Source organism: Scophthalmus maximus, chromosome 18, assembly GCF_022379125.1.
Source record: "Scophthalmus maximus strain ysfricsl-2021 chromosome 18, ASM2237912v1, whole genome shotgun sequence".
Classification (NCBI taxonomy): Eukaryota; Metazoa; Chordata; class Actinopteri; order Pleuronectiformes; family Scophthalmidae; genus Scophthalmus; species Scophthalmus maximus.
The window spans coordinates 19,703,327-19,724,345 of NC_061532.1; the positions used below are offsets into that span (position 1 = coordinate 19,703,327).

The window sequence follows — 21,019 nt, forward strand, 5'->3', positions numbered from 1 at the left end:
AGATCCAGGAATTCTTTAGCACTTTCTTTAACTTTGTGAGATATGATTGATTTCCCAGGTTAATAATTCATGGATGCAGATGAAAGGAATCATTAATATCTATGAGTGTGTGCGATGTGGTGCGGCCTTACTGACTTCAACAGTTCGGGTCTTGGGGAGGTTTGTGTTCTGCTGAGTGACATCGTTTTTTGAAGATTTTCATTTTTCTAGCTTCGCAGGAAGAAAAGCTCTGGCAGGATTTAATTTGCAGGCCGTTCGGGACCGACATGTTTCCGGCGGTGCCTCGGTCATATGTGGAATTAGGAAGTGAAATCACCTACAAATTCCTGCCTGTGGAAACAGACTGTGACCGGTGCCGTTCACAATGAAACAAGTATGTCTGTATATGTCATAGAGATGTTAAAAATCTTATGTATCAAGTGAAAACCACTTTTTTGTAATTAGTTTTTCATATTTTTTTTTTTCTTGGCATACTCATAAAAAATGAAATACATATGTATTAGAATTCACGTCGCCCAGAAAAATTGTATACATAAAATAGTATTTATTATGAAAAATAGCTAATTGCCGTTAAGGAGAAAAAGAAGAAGAAAAGGAAAGTAAAAGGAAAAACCTGCGTTCAAAGGGTTTAATTGGCCACAGTCTCAGTCAATAACCACTCCACGGATCAGCTGCTGATATTATTCTCATGAATTTGTGGTGAACCGAGTGCTTCGGGGCGGTTCTAATCTAATTTAGTGCACTTGTACGTGAATCTCTCACTGAGCGTCTCCGTTCTTGTCGGCCACCAAGAGGAACGATAAACGATGAGCTGCAGATTTTCTTTGACGGCACGTATCTCCTCTCTCAGAAAAACCGAGACTAATCGTTGCATTAGTTCCATGTCAGCAACAGCTGGTTTCCTCCACGGCATTGACAACGATGGCAACATGACTAATGAGGGATGGAATAGTCAACCTTGTCTCTGCATCCACAGGACAGAGCTTCCTTTGAGCAACAAGAGATGAATGCCAGGAGGAAGAGCAGAGAGGAGAAGTACATGTACAACTACTAGTTCCTATTTGACATGAATGTTTGAAGGGTCAAGACTTGTACTCCACAGTTGGAGGACTCTTCAATGTCTAATCCACGGGCGAGCGGGCTCAGAGAAAATATGCTGTTGCCTTCAGTAACATCCTTGAGTTATTTAGTTCCTGTCAAGAGCCGCCTCTCCACGGCAGGAACTTACCAAGGAACAAGGAACTTACCAAGGAACCTTCACAGGAACTCCATTCCATCGCAGGGACCAGGATTTAAATTAAGTTGGAAGGAAAAAATGTTACCCCCCAAAAAGTCCCTGTTCGGGGGGGTAGTACTGTACAACAGTACATGAAGCTTTGAGGTGGGACTTTCAGTCCTGAACACGCCTGACTGGTCCATCACTCCACCAATTCATTTCAGCCCGTCAATCTCCTCAACATCTGTTTCCTTACCTCCTCTCTCTCCTTCTTTGTCAAAATATCCATTAAGTTGTCCTCTTTAGGCATAATAATCATAATAATATAAACAATATTGGTAGATACTGCCTTCGCTGTGCATTGTGGACGTAGTGCGTGTTCACCGGGGTATCGCCCCTGACACCTACTGCAATAGATTGTAGATTGAAGTACCACCGCCTGGTGGACTGGAGTGGAACAGCCTGTTGTTCATGATAAGGTGGTCTTTACAACGTCTTCAGGAACCTTTTAAAAAGTTCCTAAAAAATGCAACCCCAATGGAACGGACTGTACAGCGAAGGTTGAAGGTGAACAGAAGACGCCTATTGACAAAAACAAGAGTCCAACCAGCTCAACCAAGACTTGATGTACTGGTTGGAGGTTGATGCTGCCTTTATTTAAAGTCAGGATATGGACATGATGACTTTCTGCAACATATACAGACAAAATAATAATAATAACTACTCCCACATAATCTACTGTTTCATCCAAGAACTCTCACGGAACGGAGGAACAGCTTTCCCTTGACGAGGCCGCAGTGAAGTCGCGACGAGTCGGACTCCAGTGTCCTCGCCCCCTGAATAACTCCGCATGTTGCATTTCCTTTTCAATCCAAACTGCAGAGGCGAGAGACGGAACACGAGTCCCTTCATCTCCAAGGCAACAAGCAGTTTGAGAGTGTTTTTATTTCAGTGTGCGTGTGTGTGAGGTTCATTTACAAGGCTGTTGTAGTGTTTCCCTTTGGAAACAAATCTCCTCCTTCACCTGGAGATTTGAATGAGACGCTTCCTGAGGTTGCTTCATGTTTTTCACAGGAAAGTAAAGCTCATGTTTCACTCTCACTGATCCGATCACGTAAATATGGGATTCAAGGATTTTCTTTCCAACGTTTCATCCGTCTGAGAGTCTTGTTTTGTTTTGTTCATGTCCGTTACAAGATTTAATTTCACCAACGTTTACCCTTCAGAGTTGAGTCCAACCGATATGGCTTTTTGGACGCAGTTGCCGATATCGGCGAGTAAAAGATTTCCAATACCAATATATCATCCGACACATATTAAAGCCCCAGTGTGTGATTTTTGTAATTTCTGGTGGTTAAAGTTGCAAACCGCAACTATTGGCGAAATGTCTACAAACACCGAAGCAGATACCGATACTACGTCTGTGAAAGGCTCATATCGCCCGTTTGATCGGACGACCGATACATCGTCCGGGCTTCAGTTCTTAACACGGCATCAAGTTCACACTCTTGGTCACGTCAACATCGTCTTGTTTCACGGTTTCTGTCCTGGACAGCATCTTGTTTGTGGGCCGCCGACCGTTACGGAGTCCGTTACGACCGACCAATCCGTCGGTGGCGGCGGGGGAACAAGCGGTCTCGGCGGGGGGCTGATTGACACAAATACCCAGTGAGCTGCTGCAGTCGATCCTGATGAGCACAGGACTGTCACGTCTGCGGCGAGTCGCCGGCGTCTCCTGGAGGAGTTTCACCGCTGTCAGACGGGAGGTCTGGTGGACACTGAGCTGCAGCTACCGGCACAAAAATTACAAACTGTGCTTTTCTCCTAATTGTTGTGCCTGATGTCCGGTCGGTTGAAAAGCTGGATTGTCCTCGTCATCGAGCTGCAAACCGGCTTCAGTACGGTGTCTAAGAAATGAAACCCGCCATTCACACTGGATGAAGCTAAAGACTCAGTTTACTTCCGCCGAGCTCAGTGTGCACATCGTCACACGACAGCCACTTCCTGCCACTCGACTCGGTGAAGAAGCCTCTTGTTATTCTGGCGGCGCCGCCGGCTCTACTGATGAACGTCTGAACTATGAAATCGCAGCTAAATCTCTGGCCTCCTCTGCAGGTCGTCCCTCGGCCCGTGGCGCAGTGCGACGCAGCTGCCTGCGAGACACCGAGAGGGAGAGAGAATAAAAAGGAAAAAGAGTCTTTTGAAGCTCACACTGGGGTTTGAGAAGTGGACAGAATCATTAGTATGTGGGGTTTTTCTTATTCGTCTGACCTCTGACCTCGTCCTCCCTGCAGGTTCTCTCTCTAAGCTCAGCCTCAAAACTCTAAACGGAAAACCGTTTGCTGTGAAGCGTAAAGTCTTTGAAATGTGGTTAGTTAGTAAAGCGTTGTAGGATCCTTGTGTTTTTATAAAATCTGCACTTGTTTCACGTCACCGCTCCTCGGACAGCGACTCGTTATTCTCACCTATCTTCGAGCTCCCCAAACTATTTTCATAATCAATTATTAGAATAATAGGATTTATGAAAAGAAATGTCTAACTTCTCTGATTTCAGCTTCTTAAATGTGAATATGTTCTGGTGTCTTTGCTCCTCTGTGAACTGAAGACCCGACCCCCGGGGCCACTCATTGTGGCTCCGTCCTCGCCCTGATCCCGTCGTGATCCCACCAACACGGATCTGTCCACGTTCCTCGTGCTCTGTAATTATGTTGATTCTGATTCAGAAGCGGCACTTCCCCCAGCCAGCCATCGCCTATAATTATTTTTGAAGCCTATTATTAAGTGCAGGGTTATTAATCATGTCGCGGCTGAAGTACCCCTGGGCCTCCGAGCATGCTGGGAGATATTTCCTTTCAGAAGCAGGAGGCTGCCGTTCGTCTCGGAGCCACCTCACACAACGTTAAACCATCTGGCTTTTGTTTTCTCCACCGAAGGGAGACGAAACCTTCACGACAACAATTCTGACACATTTGCATGATAATCTGAAGGGAAATGTGTAAATCAGAACCGACCCAGTGTTGGATTCCGACGGCTGCGTTCAGGGAATCAGTCATTTTCCTCATGCTGCTGTAACTTTCTGTCACTTGTAGTCCGGCCTGGAGGTCGGAGCAGTGGGCGTGCGTGGAACAGATCACTGGTTCAGACTTCCAGACCATCTGGGGAAACACGGGGACGAGTGGATAATGTTTCTCTTCACGTCTGTATCTACTCCGATTTAAAAGATTGACGTCTCAAAAGGAACCAAGGAATCTTCTCTGCTGTTTGTCACCTGTGTCATTCATCACACAAGATTTAAAAGACCAAGATCATAACAAATCAAAGAAATGAAGTGAAATGCAATATGCAGTATTCCTTTAAAAATATCTGGAGTATTTACGGGACTGATATCTATGAGTGTGTGCAGTTAGAATATCTCTGTGTTCCGCTGCGTTCACACACAAAGTCAACGTGACGAGAACGACGGGAGAACCAAGATGCGGAATTCGTGTCGTCTGCTTCAATGTAAATACGCGAAGTCGCGAAGGACGAATAACGTACAGATGCTCCCGTCGCCACTGACGAACAGGCGGATGTCATCCGGTTGTTTTTACTGACGCGAGTAACGCAACGTGAAAAGTTACTCCAGGTCTCGTGACAGTAAGTTAAATCTCTTCAGAAGGGAAGAAGAAACCAAGTGGTTTGAACCTCGGGCTTTTGGAAAGTGGGACTGTGTTTCAGATTATTCTAGTTTCATGGAACTTCTGACAAGAAAGAAATAAGTATATTTCCCATCGATGAGCAACAGAAGAGCGTCTCTTCTTCGCTCAGTGTGTTCGTGGAACGACTGGACGCGTGGACGCGACTCTCTCGTCCTCGAGTTTCGCCTCAGAACCAGAAAAACGCTCTGCTTCAAACCGACGCCGGAGCGATTCAAGGCGACGGATCATTACAGCCCACAGCTCCACATGTGGCCGACGGCGTGACTGGCATCATGATTAGAACTTCACAGTCGGCGACGGCAATTATGGACGGATACGTTTCAACAGAATAACGTGAATTTAACGACGAAATAATCAAACTTATTATCGATTTTTGGCAGATGTCAGAGGTATTTTAACAAGGATCCTAAACAGGATTTCACAAAAGTCTCTGGACAGATTTCCATTAAATTTTTGAGTAGTGAGTCTTCTTAAAATGATATGACAGAAAGAAAGTAAATCAATTAAACAAGTAATCGGTTATGAAAACATTATTTTGAGAAATAAAGTCTTTTCACTGATTCTGATTTCCTCTTTCAAACTGTTGCTGTTCTGTAGATTTTGCCGAAAATGACAAGAATTTAATTTTAAAAAATGATTTCAACTAACAAAGTATCAAAGTGGGAAAGAAGAAAGAAAATAAACTTGACGAAGTTTGATCTCAGTCACTTTTCTTATTATTTCTGTCGCTGCTCAAATCCTTCTGATTAAAAGCCTCGTTTGTTTGCTGGATCCTCTTCTTCGTCTGATGAACCTCCACCTGTGGTTGACGAGAACTGGAACTGGTGTGACCAACCGCTCGTCCTCCGTCATCCATGACCTCTTGTTTTGGACAGAAACGCCTGCTGGCGTTTCCTCACGTCTCTCGGTTTGATTTTCCCTCGACGAAGCTTTTCCACGACGTCTGTTCCGGAGGAGTTCAGACGACAGATTGAACCTTCAGACGGATCTCGCCTCATCGTCAGACCTCCCCCTGGTGTCGGCCGTGGGAGGGTCGTGACGCAGGTCGCAGCACGTGGAGCGTGTCCCAGGTTTCCTCAGGTCAGGGAGTCCGTGGAAAGTATTTCTCCACCATATGTCTGTAAATCACAGCTGAGGTGTCTTGTCAGCACCTCTGAAGAAGCAGGTTGTCGCAGTAATCGACATGACAACACACAGAAGTCGCTGCTCGACCAGAGACAAAATCAGAACCGGCTGCTTCATCACAAAAGAATATGATCACAGATCTCAAAACAGGAAGTACAGACGGACGAGGCGGCGAGAGAGAGAGTTTGATTTGACGCTGCAGCAGCAGCCGATGTTGAAACGGTGCCAAGGTTTTTAGATGTTTAGATTCATATCGTTAATAACCACAAAGGAGGCGTCTGATTGGTCCCAGGTTGGCTCCAACATTCTTTCTCCTAGTTTTGTTTTATACAAAAACTGAACTGTGAAATTTAATTGCAACAGGATTATGTTTCTCTCAGTTTAATGAGCTTTGGCAAATACTGAACACATCCCTGTGGACTGTTTATGAAATTGGACGTAGTCACCGGGTCCGGAAAATGAATGAAGTGCCAGAAATTGGATATTATGGATCTGATTAGTTGTTCAAACTGTCCTCAGCAAATATAAATATATATATATATTTATATATATATATATATATATATATATATATATATATATATATATATATATATATATATATATGATATAGTTTCTTCTGCTCTTTGTTAGTTGATAAGTAAAAACCATTCATAGCGTCGTATTTGAAAACCATCTTCATTTTGCTTTTTGTGCCTGAAACCTTGTCATCATACTGTACATTTAGAACTGACAATTATCTTCAGTCTTTTTCTTTTTTAACACTAAATTGTACTGAAGTGTTTAAGGACTAACTGACATGTGATCTTTAGTGGCCCCTCAGGTTCTGCCAGCAGAAGAGACGCCACTCGTCGTCCTAATGGGTGTTTGTCCCCAGAAGGCCACAAGGAGCAGACCTGAGCTCCTCCCTCACCTGTAATCAAACCTGTTGACGTGGGTCCTTGTTCTCCTGAATCTCATTCACAATGAAACATCCCAGGATGACGAATCTAATGGGTTCATCCCTCCACCAAGGTTGGTAAGTGTTGGTCTGGACAGCAGGTGTGTTGTGGATCACCAGCGTCCTGACGACAGACACATCTGTGTCCCTGTGGATCACAGTTCCTGTGTCCTGACTTCCCGTCAGCTGGCGACCATGACCTCTGGCCTCCTGCGCCCCTGCCAAGGGATTAGTGTCCTCAGAGACAGAGGAGTGGTCCAGACATCAATGAGCGGACGCCACGCCGTCATCAGCTGGGTTATGTCTGACCGGTCACGTCAGCCGCAGACCGATCGTCTTCATTATCATCTGGATCGCTGGAAGGTCGACGCGCCGAGGACGAGTCTGCATCGATCGGTGACTGTTGGCCTGAAGCTTGTCAAAGGACTGAGAGACCTGCCACTGGTGGAGACGAACACATCGGCCGAGATCATCGACTTTCATGTGATTTCATTTTGAGTTAATGTCGTTTGTGTCAAACCTTTCATAGTCGCACGTGTCAAACAATGTGATGTTTCAATCTGAAATGAAAAGAAAGGAAATCTCCACCGAAGTCTGTCGGCGACTGATTGAGAAACGCTTCGTCATTTGTGACATTTTGACATCAGAGCCTTGTTGTTCTGTGGAATACGAGGGAGTCGAGTGCTTGATTGGTTTGAATTGATGAATTGGACAGGAAGTGATGTGTTCTCAGGAGCACGAATTCAAGGAACAGGAGATATAGTGAGCAGAACAGCTTCAGTGCTACTTTGGGCAAATTACATATTGAAAAGAAGCAGAAAATGGACATAACATTTGAACGCACTCTCTTACACTTAAAATAAACCAGTATGGCTCTAAGTCGAAAATGTCAAGTGAAGGAACGTCGTTCTTCTAGAAGAGTTGAATTTGGTATTTTGGGCGGTGGACAAGTCAAAGTCTCCTGAAGCATCAGGACACGTGAGTCTGTGTGTTTGTCCACTTCTTCATTCAGACTGTTCCAGTCGAATGCCTCTGTGTCCTCGGGCAAGACACTTCACCCCAACTTGCCTCTGACGGCTCTCGGCAGTGTATGAATGTGACAGAATAATGTGCAGCAAACGCCAGTATGAATGTGTGAATGTGACTTTCCTGTAAAACACTTTGAGTGGTCTATATGACTAGAAAAGCTCTATATAAATACAGTCCATTTACCATGTACACGCCACCGGGGGGCGCCGTCGCTCTGGCCGGGTCAGGGCGGTGTGTTCTCTGATTGTCATTCTCCTGACGCACTCGTCGTCATCTGAGAGGCTGAGACGAGGCTGCGTGACTCATCCACTTCTTTCATTCCTCCAGAGCTTCTGTCACAATGTCCCCAAAGAAATCCCTCATCACAACCCCCCCCCCCTCCCCATATAACTGAGACATATACACAGAAATGTATCATATAGATCATAGATGTGTTGCTGCCTGAGCGTGAGAGATGCTGACGCCTCCTCTCGTCTCCTGCCCTCGACTGAGTCTGGTGGAAGATCCGTAATAATCTGTGACGCTGCTCCGGGTTTGGGTCAGATTACTGATCACAATATTACATGGCAATGTTTGATCAGTTACGTTATCCATTGGAGAACAAAAATCAAATCTGACGACTTCAAAATCAAGCATTGAAAGCTGTGCGTGCAGTTTGCAGTTTGACACCTTGAGAGACGAGCTGGCGTCGCGCCTCTGTCTCACGTACCCGAGGCTGCGGGTTCGAGTCCCGCGACCAGAGCAGTGACATCATCAGCAACAAACAATCTTCTTCTAAAGGATCGCTTAGAGCCTGAAGTCGATCGGATGAACCGTGACAGAGATGAGAAGGCCTCTGGTCGGACTCGAACCACCGACATTCATGACCAGCACCTGACCGACACCCTCTGACGTGATGGAATCTAATGTGCTGAAATGTGTTGCTCATCATCCGGACTGAACATCACGACGTGACTGAAACTGTCTGAGCTGCAGCTTTTCTTCAGCTCGCCTCCGTTGATTCATTTCCTGGCGTTTGCCGCCCTCTAGTGAGACGCCAGCGTGACTCACTTGTTAACAAGAGGCCGCAGGGACGGGACATTCCCCAAATCTCTCCTGATCCAGGAGGAGGCGTGGTGGAGGATCAGAGGCGGAGGAACTCCTTTACTGATCCAGGAGGAGGCGTGGTGGAGGATCAGAGGCGGAGGAACTCCTTTACTGATCCAGGAGGAGGCGTGGGGGAGGATCAGAGGCGGAGGAACTCCTTTACTGATCCAGGAGGAGGCGTGGTGGAGGATCAGAGGCGGAGGAACTCCTTTACTGATCCAGGAGGAGGCGTGGTGGAGGATCAGAGGCGGAGGAACTCCTTTACTGATCCAGGAGGAGGCGTGGTGGAGGATCAGAGGCGGAGGAACTCCTTTACTGATCCAGGAGGAGGCGTGGGGGAGGATCAGAGGCGGAGGAACTCCTTTACTGATCCAGGAGGAGGCGTGGTGGAGGATCAGAGGCGGAGGAACTCCTTTACTGATCCAGGAGGAGGCGTGGTGGAGGATCAGAGGCGGAGGAACTCCTTTACTGATCCAGGAGGAGGCGTGGTGGAGGATCAGAGGCGGAGGAACTCCTTTACTGATCCAGGAGGAGGCGTGGGGGAGGATCAGAGGCGGAGGAACTCCTTTACTGATCCAGGAGGAGGCGTGGGGGAGGATCAGAGGCGGAGGAACTCCTTTACTGATCCAGGAGGAGGCGTGGTGGAGGATCAGAGGCGGAGGAACTCCTTTACTGATCCAGGAGGAGGCGTGGGGGAGGATCAGAGGCGGAGGAACTCCTTTACTGATCCAGGAGGAGGCGTGGGGGAGGATCAGAGGCGGAGGAACTCCTTTACTGATCCAGGAGGAGGCGTGGGGGAGGATCAGAGGCGGAGGAACTCCTTTACTGATCCAGGAGGAGGCGTGGTGGAGGATCAGAGGCGGAGGAACTCCTTTACTGATCCAGGAGGAGGCGTGGTGGAGGATCAGAGGCGGAGGAACTCCTTTACTGATCCAGGAGGAGGCGTGGGGGAGGATCAGAGGCGGAGGAACTCCTTTACTGATCCAGGAGGAGGCGTGGTGGAGGATCAGAGGCGGAGGAACTCCTTTACTGATCCAGGAGGAGGCGTGGGGGAGGATCAGAGGCGGAGGAACTCCTTTACTGATCCAGGAGGAGGCGTGGGGGAGGATCAGAGGCGGAGGAACTCCTTTACTGATCCAGGAGGAGGCGTGGGGGAGGATCAGAGGCGGAGGAACTCCTTTACTGATCCAGGAGGAGGCGTGGGGGAGGATCAGAGGCGGAGGAACTCCTTTACTGATCCAGGAGGAGGCGTGGGGGAGGATCAGAGGCGGAGGAACTCCTTTACTGATCCAGGAGGAGGCGTGGGGGAGGATCAGAGGCGGAGGAACTCCTTTACTGATCCAGGAGGAGGCGTGGGGGAGGATCAGAGGCGGAGGAACTCCTTTACTGATCCAGGAGGAGGCGTGGGGGAGGATCAGAGGCGGAGGAACTCCTTTACTGATCCAGGAGGAGGCGTGGTGGAGGATCAGAGGCGGAGGAACTCCTTTACTGATCCAGGAGGAGGCGTGGGGGAGGATCAGAGGCGGAGGAACTCCTTTACTGATCCAGGAGGAGGCGTGGGGGAGGATCAGAGGCGGAGGAACTCCTTTACTGTCGCCTCTTTACAACAGACTTGTACATGAAGCAGCTCTCACAGTTTGTGTGAACTAAACCTAACATTTAGAATCCAGTGGATTCAGAGCAGCTGAGTGCCCCTGAAGTTATTTAAAGGAAAAGTAATAAATACTTCAAAGTTTTCTTTATGGTCTTGGACGTTGAACTGAAGATCTTTGGAGTTTCGCTCCGTCTTCAGTTTACTGACTGACGCCGTCTGCTGGCGACACAATGTGGACTTCAGCTGTTTCACTGCACAACAAGACAAATGTTCGCTGAGTTGCCAAAAGCACAGAACACCACGAGCTTTAGGCAACTTTCTGTGGTTTGCAGTAAACGTCAGACTGGACGCCTGCAAAGAGCCAATGAACAACTAACAACCAACAGATTCAGAAGACGCCCCTGTGATGAAATTACAGAGGACGCGTTGGTGAAGTTCAAGCCTGAAGCTGAGAGAAGTGGCGACTTCGCGTGATGGAACACACACAACCGCCTCAGGCAGGTTCTGGAACGTCCACCGACAGATTTTTAAAAGAAGGTTTCATTTCCCTCGTGGTGGATGTGGCTCAGGTGAAGGCGTCAGATGACCTCACTGGACCAGACTTGTGGCCAGAGTCGACGTGCAAACACAACAGTGGGAGTCGTGCCTCAAAGTGTCTACAAGGCAACACATGAACACATGAACACATGAATACACAGTAATGAGTCATCAAGAACCAGGCTGAACGTTGCTCACATCCTTTTTTCTTTGCCGTTCTTAATCACGTGTTATTCATTTTCCATGAACATTACACAACGTTACTCAACAGCTGCATGGTCCTGATTTAAATTCCGTTCCACAACTGACGGTTGGAGCTGGTGGATAATTATTACCAGACTCTGGATTCTTCAGTCCAAGTTTAACCTCAGCAGTTGGAAAGTTTGGAGCCGACCTTGAGAAATCAACAATCTTTCGACCGGAGATCTTTGGAAAGTTTAGCTGGTTGGAGGAGGAGACGGGAAGTTATCCTGCAAATAAGGAACACGTAGTTTCTAATCTCGTCTATTTCACTGCAGTGATGACGATGATGAACTGTTGTGTCGAGCATCAGGATCAGCGTGAGCAGAACAGGCTAGTGTCACTTCAGGTGTGATAAAGTGATGTGACATATCGGATGTGATTGGACGAGGGGGTTCAAAATAGAGGCGTCTTTCCTCCAACTGATTGTGTCCAAATCTCAAGACCTGGTTGTTGTCTTTGTGACCCGGGGCAGGTCCGACGTGAACGTGACGTGTTCTGGAGCGTTTAGTTCACCAACGTGTTCAACACCACGTAGACACATGGAGACTCACACGGAGGTCGGTCCACCTCATGGAACTAGATTTAACTGATATATGAACAGAGTTATGGACAAGATATTCAATTCCTGTGAATACGTTCTTCTGAATATTACACTATGTAGCCAGAGGCGCCGCTTGCCAGCAGGCAAACTTCATAACTACAGCAGTGACAATGCGCAAAGTTTGCAATGACAGTAGGAGACCCCCCCTGAGGGCCCCCCCCCTGACTCTAATGACTCCTGTTGCAAGTGATGTAAAACAAACTTAATGCAGAGGAGGAAGGGAAAAAAGGAAAAACAGGAGGGGATAAAAAAGCAAGACAGTGGTAAATTGAACAGATAATAATGATTAAATATAATACTACATAACTAAATGCTGCTAGTCTAGCCTTAACTGTGGAGGAGAGACACTTGAATAACGCAACATCCACTAGCGTCATGTTATTTCTTGTGCTAACTGTGATGTTTGGTGAGTGTATTTAAATGTATTTTTTTCAGGCCTGTGGTTTTATGAAACTGAAATCTTCATTGCGCTGTAAATGTAAAAACCTTAGTAGCCATGGTGCAGGCTCCAGCACACACGTTTCATCATCTGTATTGGAACTATGTTAAATGACATTTGTCCCTGAAATGTAAACCTCCGGGGCCCGAGGTCCGAGGTCCGGGGTCCGGGGCCTGAGGTCCGGAGCACGAGGTCTGAGGTCTGGGGCCCGAGGTCCGAGGTCCGGAGCCCGAGGTCCGGAGCACGAGGTCCGGAGCCCGAGGTCCGGGGCCCGAGGTCTGGGGCCCGAGGTCCGGGGCCTGAGGTCCGGAGCACGAGGTCTGAGGTCTGGAGCCCGATGTCTGGGGCCTGAGGTCCGGGGCCCGAGGTCTGGGGCCCGAGGTCTGAGGTCCGGGGCCCGATGTCTGGGGCCCGAGGTCTGGGGCCTGAGGTCCGGGGCCCGATGTCTGGGGCCCGAGGTCTGGGGCCCGAGGTCTGAGGTCCGGGGCCCGAGGTCTGGGGCCCGAGGTCTGAGGTCCGGGGCCCGATGTCTGGGGCCTGAGGTCTGAGGTCTGGGGCCCGATGTCTGGGGCCCGATGTCTGGGGCCCGATGTCTGGGGCCTGAGGTCTGAGGTCTGGGGCCTGAGGTCCGGGGCCCGAGGTCGCCTCTGATTTGACCTGAAGAACCTTGTGACTGGAGCTCAGTCGTGGCGCAGGACGATGGAGATGGTTTTAACACAAGAAGCTCGACGGAGTTCGAGGTTGATGAGGTCGAGGGAGGGGCAAGAGGCGGAGGTCCTCCCTCCCTCCCCCCCTCCCTCCCCCTCAGTCTGCCCCGTATCTGGAGTCAGCGAGCCTCACTCGTAGCGGATCTTTGGTGATGTGAGGAGACCCGATCCCTCTGTCAGACTCTGTCTCCGGGTTCCTCCTCCAGGGTGTTTTGCGCGCAGCGGCTCCGCGGAGGGATGGGAGCGGTGCGCCCGCAGCCGAGCGCTCCGCCGCGGCTCTGCGTCCTCGTCCTCCTGCTCCTCCTGCTGGGCTTCTCCGTGTCCCCCTCGGCGGCCTGGGACCTGGTTCTCCTCCACACCAACGACGTACACGCCCGCGTGGAGGAGACCACCGAGCACTCCGGGAAATGCGTCGGCAGCAGCCAGTGTTTCGCCGGCGTGGCGCGGAGAGCCACGGAGGTCCAGAGGGTCCGCGGCTCCGAGAGCAACGTGCTGCTGCTGGACGCCGGGGACCAGTTCCAGGGAACCGTCTGGTTCAACTACTACCGAGGAGCCGAGGCGGCGCACTTCATGAACCGACTGCGCTACGATGCCATGGTGAGACACGAGCTCCATCTGCGCGCTGACGCGTCCGACTGCTGGTCGGGTGTGAGTTTAGATCTATGGATCTACAGACATATCTAGATCTAGATCTATAGATACACAGACAGATAGACAGATCTATATCTATAGATCCATAGACAGATCTATATCTTTAGATACATAGACAGACAGACATATCTATATCTATAGATACATAGACAGATCTATGTCTATATATATCGATCTATAGATCTGATGTAGTTGGTCCACATTAGGTTGATTCCAGTTGTTCCACGATCTGTTGTGTAGTTGAATCTGAACCAGTGGATTCTGTTGTGTAGTGGTGTCAAAGTATAAAGAAGAAGAAAATGGAAATATCCAAGTAAAGATCAAGCTCAGTTTTTTCTAACAGTATCTGTATAATAATAATACTAATACTGTGATATTACTTCTGTATGTGATCCTGGTAGTTACTGTAGTTACTGTGGTTCTCTGGCACTAAGGTTCCGTCTGGTTGTGTTTGTTCTGTTCAGAGGAATCAGAGACTGAAGCTGATTTATTGATTCGGTACTAAAACGCGTGGGGTCGTTTTAATTATCGTAAAAGCAGCGAGTCACAGAGAAGTGATGGACTGTGTGAACAAATACTCCATCACGAGTCAAATAAACATCCTACTGACATGAAAGTATCGTCATCAGTATTATGATAAAGTATTGAAATACTGGCTGATATGGACTGAGAGATGATTCATATATTGAAGACTGACTGGGAGCGGCTGCACGTGGAGCTGCTTTATATACTGTACAGGTAACAGGTTATATATGGTTTATATAAAGTCCATAAACAGGTTATATATGGTTTATATAAAGTTCATATACAGGTTATATATGGTTTATATAAAGTCCATAAACAGGTTATATATGGTTTATATAAAGACCATAAACAGGTTATATATGGTTTATATAAAGACCATAAACAGGTTATATATGGTTTATATAAAGACCATAAACAGGTTATATATGGTTTATATGAAGTCCATAAACAGGTTATATATGGTTTATATAAAGTCCATAAACAGGTTATATATGGTTTATATAAAGACCATAAACAGGTTATATATGGTTTATATAAAGACCATAAACAGGTTATATATGGTTTATATAAAGACCATAAACAGGTTATATATGGTTTATATAAAGACCATAAACAGGTTATATATGGTTTATATAAAGTCCATAAACAGGTTATATATGGTTTATATAAAGACCATAAACAGGTTATATATGGTTTATATAAAGACCATAAACAGGTTATATATGGTTTATATAAAGACCATAAACAGGGCTACATAGGCGTCCTGGGTGTTTGTTTCATCAGCAGCAGCTGAACACACGTCTGTCAGAGAACAGATGAACTGAGATACGAACAGGAAACTTCCAAACCACAGATTCATCTTCGACACGTTGTCGTTTCTTAGAAATATCAAACCTGCAGCTCAGTTCACTGTTTGACTCAAGTCAGCTTCAGTTTTCTGCAGCTCCGACAAACCATTCGATCACGTTTCTCTCCACTCTCGTCTGGAACAGAACAGAAGGAGCTCGTAGGCTCGTGTTTTCCTCTACATGAAAGATAGTGAAATAGTTTTTCAGGTTTACATTTTGAAACCGTTTCTGAAATCTCTGGTGAAACTGTTCATGATCTAAAGTCAAATCCAGAGGAACCAGCGGGTGTTGTTTTTATTTTGGCCAAAGTCAAAATAAATGTCTACATTTAGAAAGTTCCGTTGTTTTTTTCAGGCCTTGGGGAATCATGAGTTTGACAACGGAGTGGACGGACTCATGAAACCCTTCATGCAGAAGATCCAGTGTCCCGTCCTCAGTGCCAACATCAAACCTGACAAAACTCTGGCCCCGACGTTTGGGACGTCGTACCTTCCCTACAAGATACTGACGGTGGGGGATCAGAAGGTGGGCGTGGTGGGATACACGTCCCGGGAAACGTCTGACCTGTCCAGACCCGGTACGTGGTCAGTGTTTCCTTCTGTGATTTGTCTTCTAACTGTCTCCGTGGTTTACATACTCAGCTGAAGGCCTCGGCTCTGTAAACACCACGACGTACATCTGCGGGACATACGCTGGTTTCCTCTCTAAATATTATGAAGAGTTAAATGTAATTTCTGTATGTTGCCAAGAAAAAATGGAGTAACCTCTCGTCATCCAAGTTTAGACACAAACACGTTGTAAATCTAAACCAAAAGCAGAGTCTGACTTAACACAAGTTAATATATTTGATTGTAATGAAAGAAGGTGTGATGCTGCTCCGCAGGAACTCACCTGCGGTTCGAGGACGAGGTGAACGCGCTGCAGCCGCATGTGGACAAGCTTCAGACGCTGGGGGTCAATAAGATCATCGCTCTGGGTCACTCTGGATTCACCATGGACCGGGAGATCGCCAAGAAGGTCCGCGGAGTCGACGTCGTCATCGGAGGACACACCAACACTTTCCTCTACACAGGTGAGGGCGGCGTGAACTCGCCTGTGGATATCACAACTGACGTTTCTTGATTTATGGCTCTAATCCGGAGCCGAAGTCTTTGGTCCAGGTCTGGATGTTCTGGATGTCAAGGTCTGCAGGTTTAGGTCTGGATGTTTCGGTCTGGATGTTTAGGTCTGGATCGTCTGGATGTTTCGGTCTGGATGTTTAGGTCTGGATGTTTAGGTCTGGATCGTCTGGATGTTTCGGTCTGGATGTCAAGGTCTGGATGTTTAGGTCTGGATCGTCTGGATGTTTCGGTCTGGATGTCAAGGTCTGCAGGTTTAGGTCTGGATGATTTTGTTTGAATGGTCTGGAGGTTTAGGTCTGGAGGGTTAGGTCTGGATGTTTAGGTCTGGATGGTCTGGAGGGTTAGGTCTGGATGTTTCGGTCTGGAGGTTTAGGTCTGGAGGTTTAGGTCTGGATGTTTAGGTCTGGATCGTCTGGACGTTTCGGTCTGGATTTACGATGGCGACGCAATCGCCTTTTCTGCAGTGATCTCAGCAGTAGCCACGTTTTTATTTACAGAATGCAAATCCAGAAGTTCTAAACAGTCTTGATCTCTGTGGTGCCCTCTAGTGGAATACTGCAGTAACACGTTTTGTATACTAAAAGTACTGATGGATAGATAGATGGATGGATGGATGGATGGATGGATGGATGGATAGATGGATGGATGGATGGATGGATGGATGGATGGATGGATGGATGGACGTACGTACGGCACCATCTTACTGTATGTGAACAACTTCGTCACATCTGGTCGTCGAGGTTAAAAAGTGAGTAGATCTCCGGACCTACAACACATTGAGCATCAACTTTTTTTGTATTAAATAGCGAATAATATCCGACTTACCTCCTGATTTTACTTTTTGGAAGTTTAAATCAGCGTTACAGCCTGATGGGGGCGCTGGTGTAGCTGCACTAGACTTAGACTTTAGTTAGTTAGCTAAAAACTTGCACGTGGTTTTGTTCACGATGATTCTCTGTCATTGTTTCCCTCTGCTGCAGCTCGGTTCTTGTTCCTGGACCAGAGGAATCTCTGAGTCCTGGTCCTCGTGGTTTGATTCAGAGTAAACAAGCTGCCGACCAGAGTCTGGAATAACTCGTAGTGTCAGACATGAAACAGCAGCGAACATTCTCTGGCTGGGAAGAGGACGTGGTTTATTGTTGTTGGACCGCACAAAACTATAAAAGGTTTTTCTAAAAGTGTGATGGGTGTGAATCCAACACTGAGTCAGTGTTTGGAAAAGGAAAATAAATCAGTGAAGTGCTGAAATGTTCCTGCAGTCATTTTTCCACTCGATCCGTCAGCGGTTCCTGGTTCTCACACTGAATAGAAACAGATTTGAAAACTGGGCCTAACGTGTGCAAGTGGTGGGAGAAGAAACCCTTTGTTATCTCTCTCCACGCTTTATGTTCCAGGAACGCCTCCTTCCTCCGAAGTCCCCGCCGGTCCGTATCCCTTCATGGTGGATTCAGACGACGGGCGGCAGGTTCCCGTGGTTCAGGCCTACGCCTTCGGAAAGTATCTGGGTTATCTGAAGGTGACCTTTGACGAGGCTGGGAACGTGGTGCGCGCCGCGGGAAACCCCATCCTGCTGAACAGCAGCGTCCCGCAGGGTAACGGCAGGAAACGGTCCGCCTCTCTTTGTTCCGTCCTCTGTCACCCTAACCAGACATGAAACATGTGACATTAGCGTCGTGTTGAGGTCATGGGTCAATGTCTTTCATTTTACAACTGTTTGTTTCTAAGTTTTAAATTTCAAACACGCAGGTCTTCATGTTGTTTCATGTTGTTTCATGTTGTTTGTCTGACGTGTGAGATTTTAGCTAAACCCTCGACACCTCTGACCTCATGTCACCGTCTGTACGTGGACCTCAGGTGTTCATTCATCCAGGCCCAGGTTCTGTTTCATGATCAATAGAGATATTTGTTCCACACATCGTCAGTAAATCCAATTCTGGTTTTAACCGAAACGTTTCAGACGTTGATCAGTACGACCCTGAACTGGGTATTAAATGTAACTCCCGTGAGCGCGGAGGTGAGTTGTGAGCTCGGCTGTCTCGGTCCAGATCCAGATGTCCTCGCTGAAGTGGAGGAGTGGAAGAAGAATCTGGCCAACTACTCGGCTCATGCGGTGGGACGGACCCTGGTCTTCCTGAACGGGGAAACGGAGGAGTGTCGTTTCCGGGAATGCAACCTGGGGAACATGATCTGCGACGCCATGGTACGTCTCTCATGGACCATTGAGAATAACAAACCACATCCGTGTTCGAAAAAGAATAAGTTTGTGTTTTGGTGGAGACAACGAAAAAAATGAACACTGTGTTGGATTTGGTCGCCTGTCGGTGGCGTCACGTCTCCTCAGCGTTGTTTCTCTGCCAGAAGAGTTCAAATGGACGTTTGATCCAGTTTGAAGTCACTTTTCACGATACACTTGTTGGATCTTGGTGGTTTTTGAGAAGGACTCCCTTCAGGATTGGTCAGTCTGTCCAGATGAGGCGTCTTTTTAATGAATTCTCCATCAGCAGTAGGTAGAATAAAGATCTAATAACAGTATGAAGGTACAGAAGTTTGACTGAGGGAAACCCTCCCCTGTCTCCGATCTTCAGCTCAACAACTACATCCGATTCCCAGATGGCGTCGAGTGGAACCACGTCAGCGCCTGCATCTACAACGGAGGCGGCGTCCGGGCATCTATCGACGAACACACCAGGAACGGTGCGTCGCTGGTTTCCGTGGACGTCCGATGAAAACTGAGCAGTATCTCACCGTCACAGTCAGAACGTGTCTAGAAAAAAGACTGAATGACCGTGAGACTGTTGTTGTCTGTAGGCTCGATCACGATGGAGGACCTGATCTCCGTCCTACCCTTCGGGGGAACCTTCGACCTGGTGCAGCTGAGAGGCTCCACGCTGAGGAAAGCCTTCGAACACGGCGTGAGGCGACATGGACAGAGCACCGGAGAATTCCTCCAAGTGTCCGGTATCTGACACCCATCGGAAACTAATTATAACACCAGGGTTCCTCCCTCAGGGAGGTTCTTGTCCATCAGGGACTGACGGCGTTTCCGTTTGGTCCGACAGGGTTCCAGGTAGAGTTGGACCTCACGGAACCTGCGGGCCGTCGTGTGAAGAGCCTCAGCATCCTGTGCACCAAGTGTCGCGTGCCCCACTACGAACCGGTGCAGGACGAGTCGGTCTACAAAGTGGTGCTGCCGTCCTACATGGTGACGGGCGGCGACGGGTTCTCCATGATCAAAAGCGAGATGCTCAAACACAACAGCGGTGAGACATTTTCGTTTGATTTCATGAGCTCCTTTTGTGTCGCACGTATTTTAAACTGCTTCTCTCTTTTCGTAAAATTTCCCTCTTCAGGGGATCTGGACATTTCAGTCATGTCCGAATACATCGCTCAGAGGAAGAAAGTTTATCCGTCCGTCGAGGGACGAATCAAGATCTACAGCTCGGCCTCCGGACCGCAGGGACGAACCGCCGCACTGGTTTTACTTCCACTGACGCTGCTCTGGACCGTGTGACACGACGGGGCGGACCAGATCTTTTTTATAAACTTGTAGAGAATGTGAAGAAGAAACGACTCTGGTGGATGTAAAACAACACGACTGACAAAATGATATAACTTTTATTGTCCACTTCCTGGGGCCGGAGCTCAACGAGAAATCCCACACAAATTTCTTCCGTCTCAACATTCCATGTTCGTCCAAATCAGTCTGTGAAGGTTCAATGTCTGGAGAAGACAAATGATTCTATTAATTTGGTTGTATTTGTCATTTTATATTAAATCTCGGCTCGAGTAAAAAAGTTTTATTGATTTATTTTAGGCGTTTGTCATTTCCTCATAAGGTGTCGGAGGCTTCCTGGAAATATATCAAACATTACTTTAGAAATATTTTTTGAAAGTTTGCAACAGTTTTTTTTGAGTCACCGTATTTAAATAAAGGTTTAACCTTTTTAATTTGTTTAACAGAAACTCAAATGTAGGAAAACACAAAACTGTAGTTTGTCTTATCTCCTTCGCTTGAAATTTCATCACATTCAGATTTAATGGCCGACGTCAGGACAGTGACAGAAACCAACCCTCGTTCCCACGGAGTTCTTCGGCGGCCGGTCCTCTGTCCCGGTCGGGGGGGAACAAGTAGCCCTCTGTGAGCGGGACGTCCTCTGCCTGTTAATGCTCCTCAGATGCTCTGACAGCTGGCAGCCGCCTCAACAGCCTCGAGCTGCCAAACGCAGGAAAACATCCACATTAACCACGAGACAAAAGACTCGCTGTGTTTTTAATTTAGCGTTTCTGCGAAGAGACGAGGACGAAAACATTCTGGTTCTAATTATGTGTCGGTGAAGGTTTGAGCTCAGTCTCATTCTGAGGTTTAAGTGTTTGGTGGTAAATGACTCAAACACAACACTGTCAGTGTAATTATCTTCTACAGTGGAGAAATGATTCCTGGGCCGTCGACGGCGCATCATTGGCCGCACCGATCAGCTGGTCGGTTTTGTCCACTGACAATTCCAATAAAGTTCATTCAAACAAGACGACCGCATCCGCACTAAAGTTAGGAATCATTTGTCTGATTTGAAGATTTTTGAAAAGTCACCGTCACAATCAGTTTTTTGATCAAGTGAACGCATCAGTACGTGTCAGTCAGTGAACGCATCACCACCAAGA

General features: G+C 47.5%; 1 protein-coding gene and 1 long non-coding RNA gene across 3 annotated transcripts; one reads left to right on the forward strand and one right to left on the reverse strand.

Moving 5' to 3' along the window:
* Positions 1 to 1,812: 1,812 nt before the first annotated feature.
* Positions 1,813 to 8,513, reverse strand: LOC118290014. The gene is made up of 3 exons (XR_007030081.1): positions 8,192 to 8,513; positions 3,488 to 4,371; positions 1,813 to 3,369 (listed from the first exon to the last, which is right to left on the reverse strand). It is a non-coding gene; the product is annotated as an uncharacterized LOC118290014 (long non-coding RNA).
* A 4,802-nt stretch (positions 8,514 to 13,315) lies between these two features.
* Positions 13,316 to 20,168, forward strand: nt5e (5'-nucleotidase, ecto (CD73)). Of its 2 annotated transcripts, XM_035617259.2 has the most exons (9): positions 13,320 to 13,812; positions 15,594 to 15,816; positions 16,123 to 16,311; positions 17,755 to 17,952; positions 18,406 to 18,560; positions 18,946 to 19,054; positions 19,169 to 19,318; positions 19,420 to 19,620; positions 19,711 to 20,168. In XM_035617259.2, the coding sequence occupies exons 1-9, from the start codon at positions 13,453 to 13,455 to the stop codon at positions 19,869 to 19,871; spliced, it is 1,746 nt and encodes a 581-aa protein (XP_035473152.2). In that variant the 5' UTR covers positions 13,320 to 13,452; the 3' UTR covers positions 19,872 to 20,168. The 2 variants fall into 2 exon arrangements, with proteins under 2 accessions (XP_035473153.2, XP_035473152.2); XM_035617260.2 differs by lacking the exons at positions 17,755 to 17,952; positions 18,406 to 18,560 and having other exon boundaries at positions 13,316 to 13,812.
* The last annotated feature ends 851 nt before the right edge of the window (positions 20,169 to 21,019 follow it).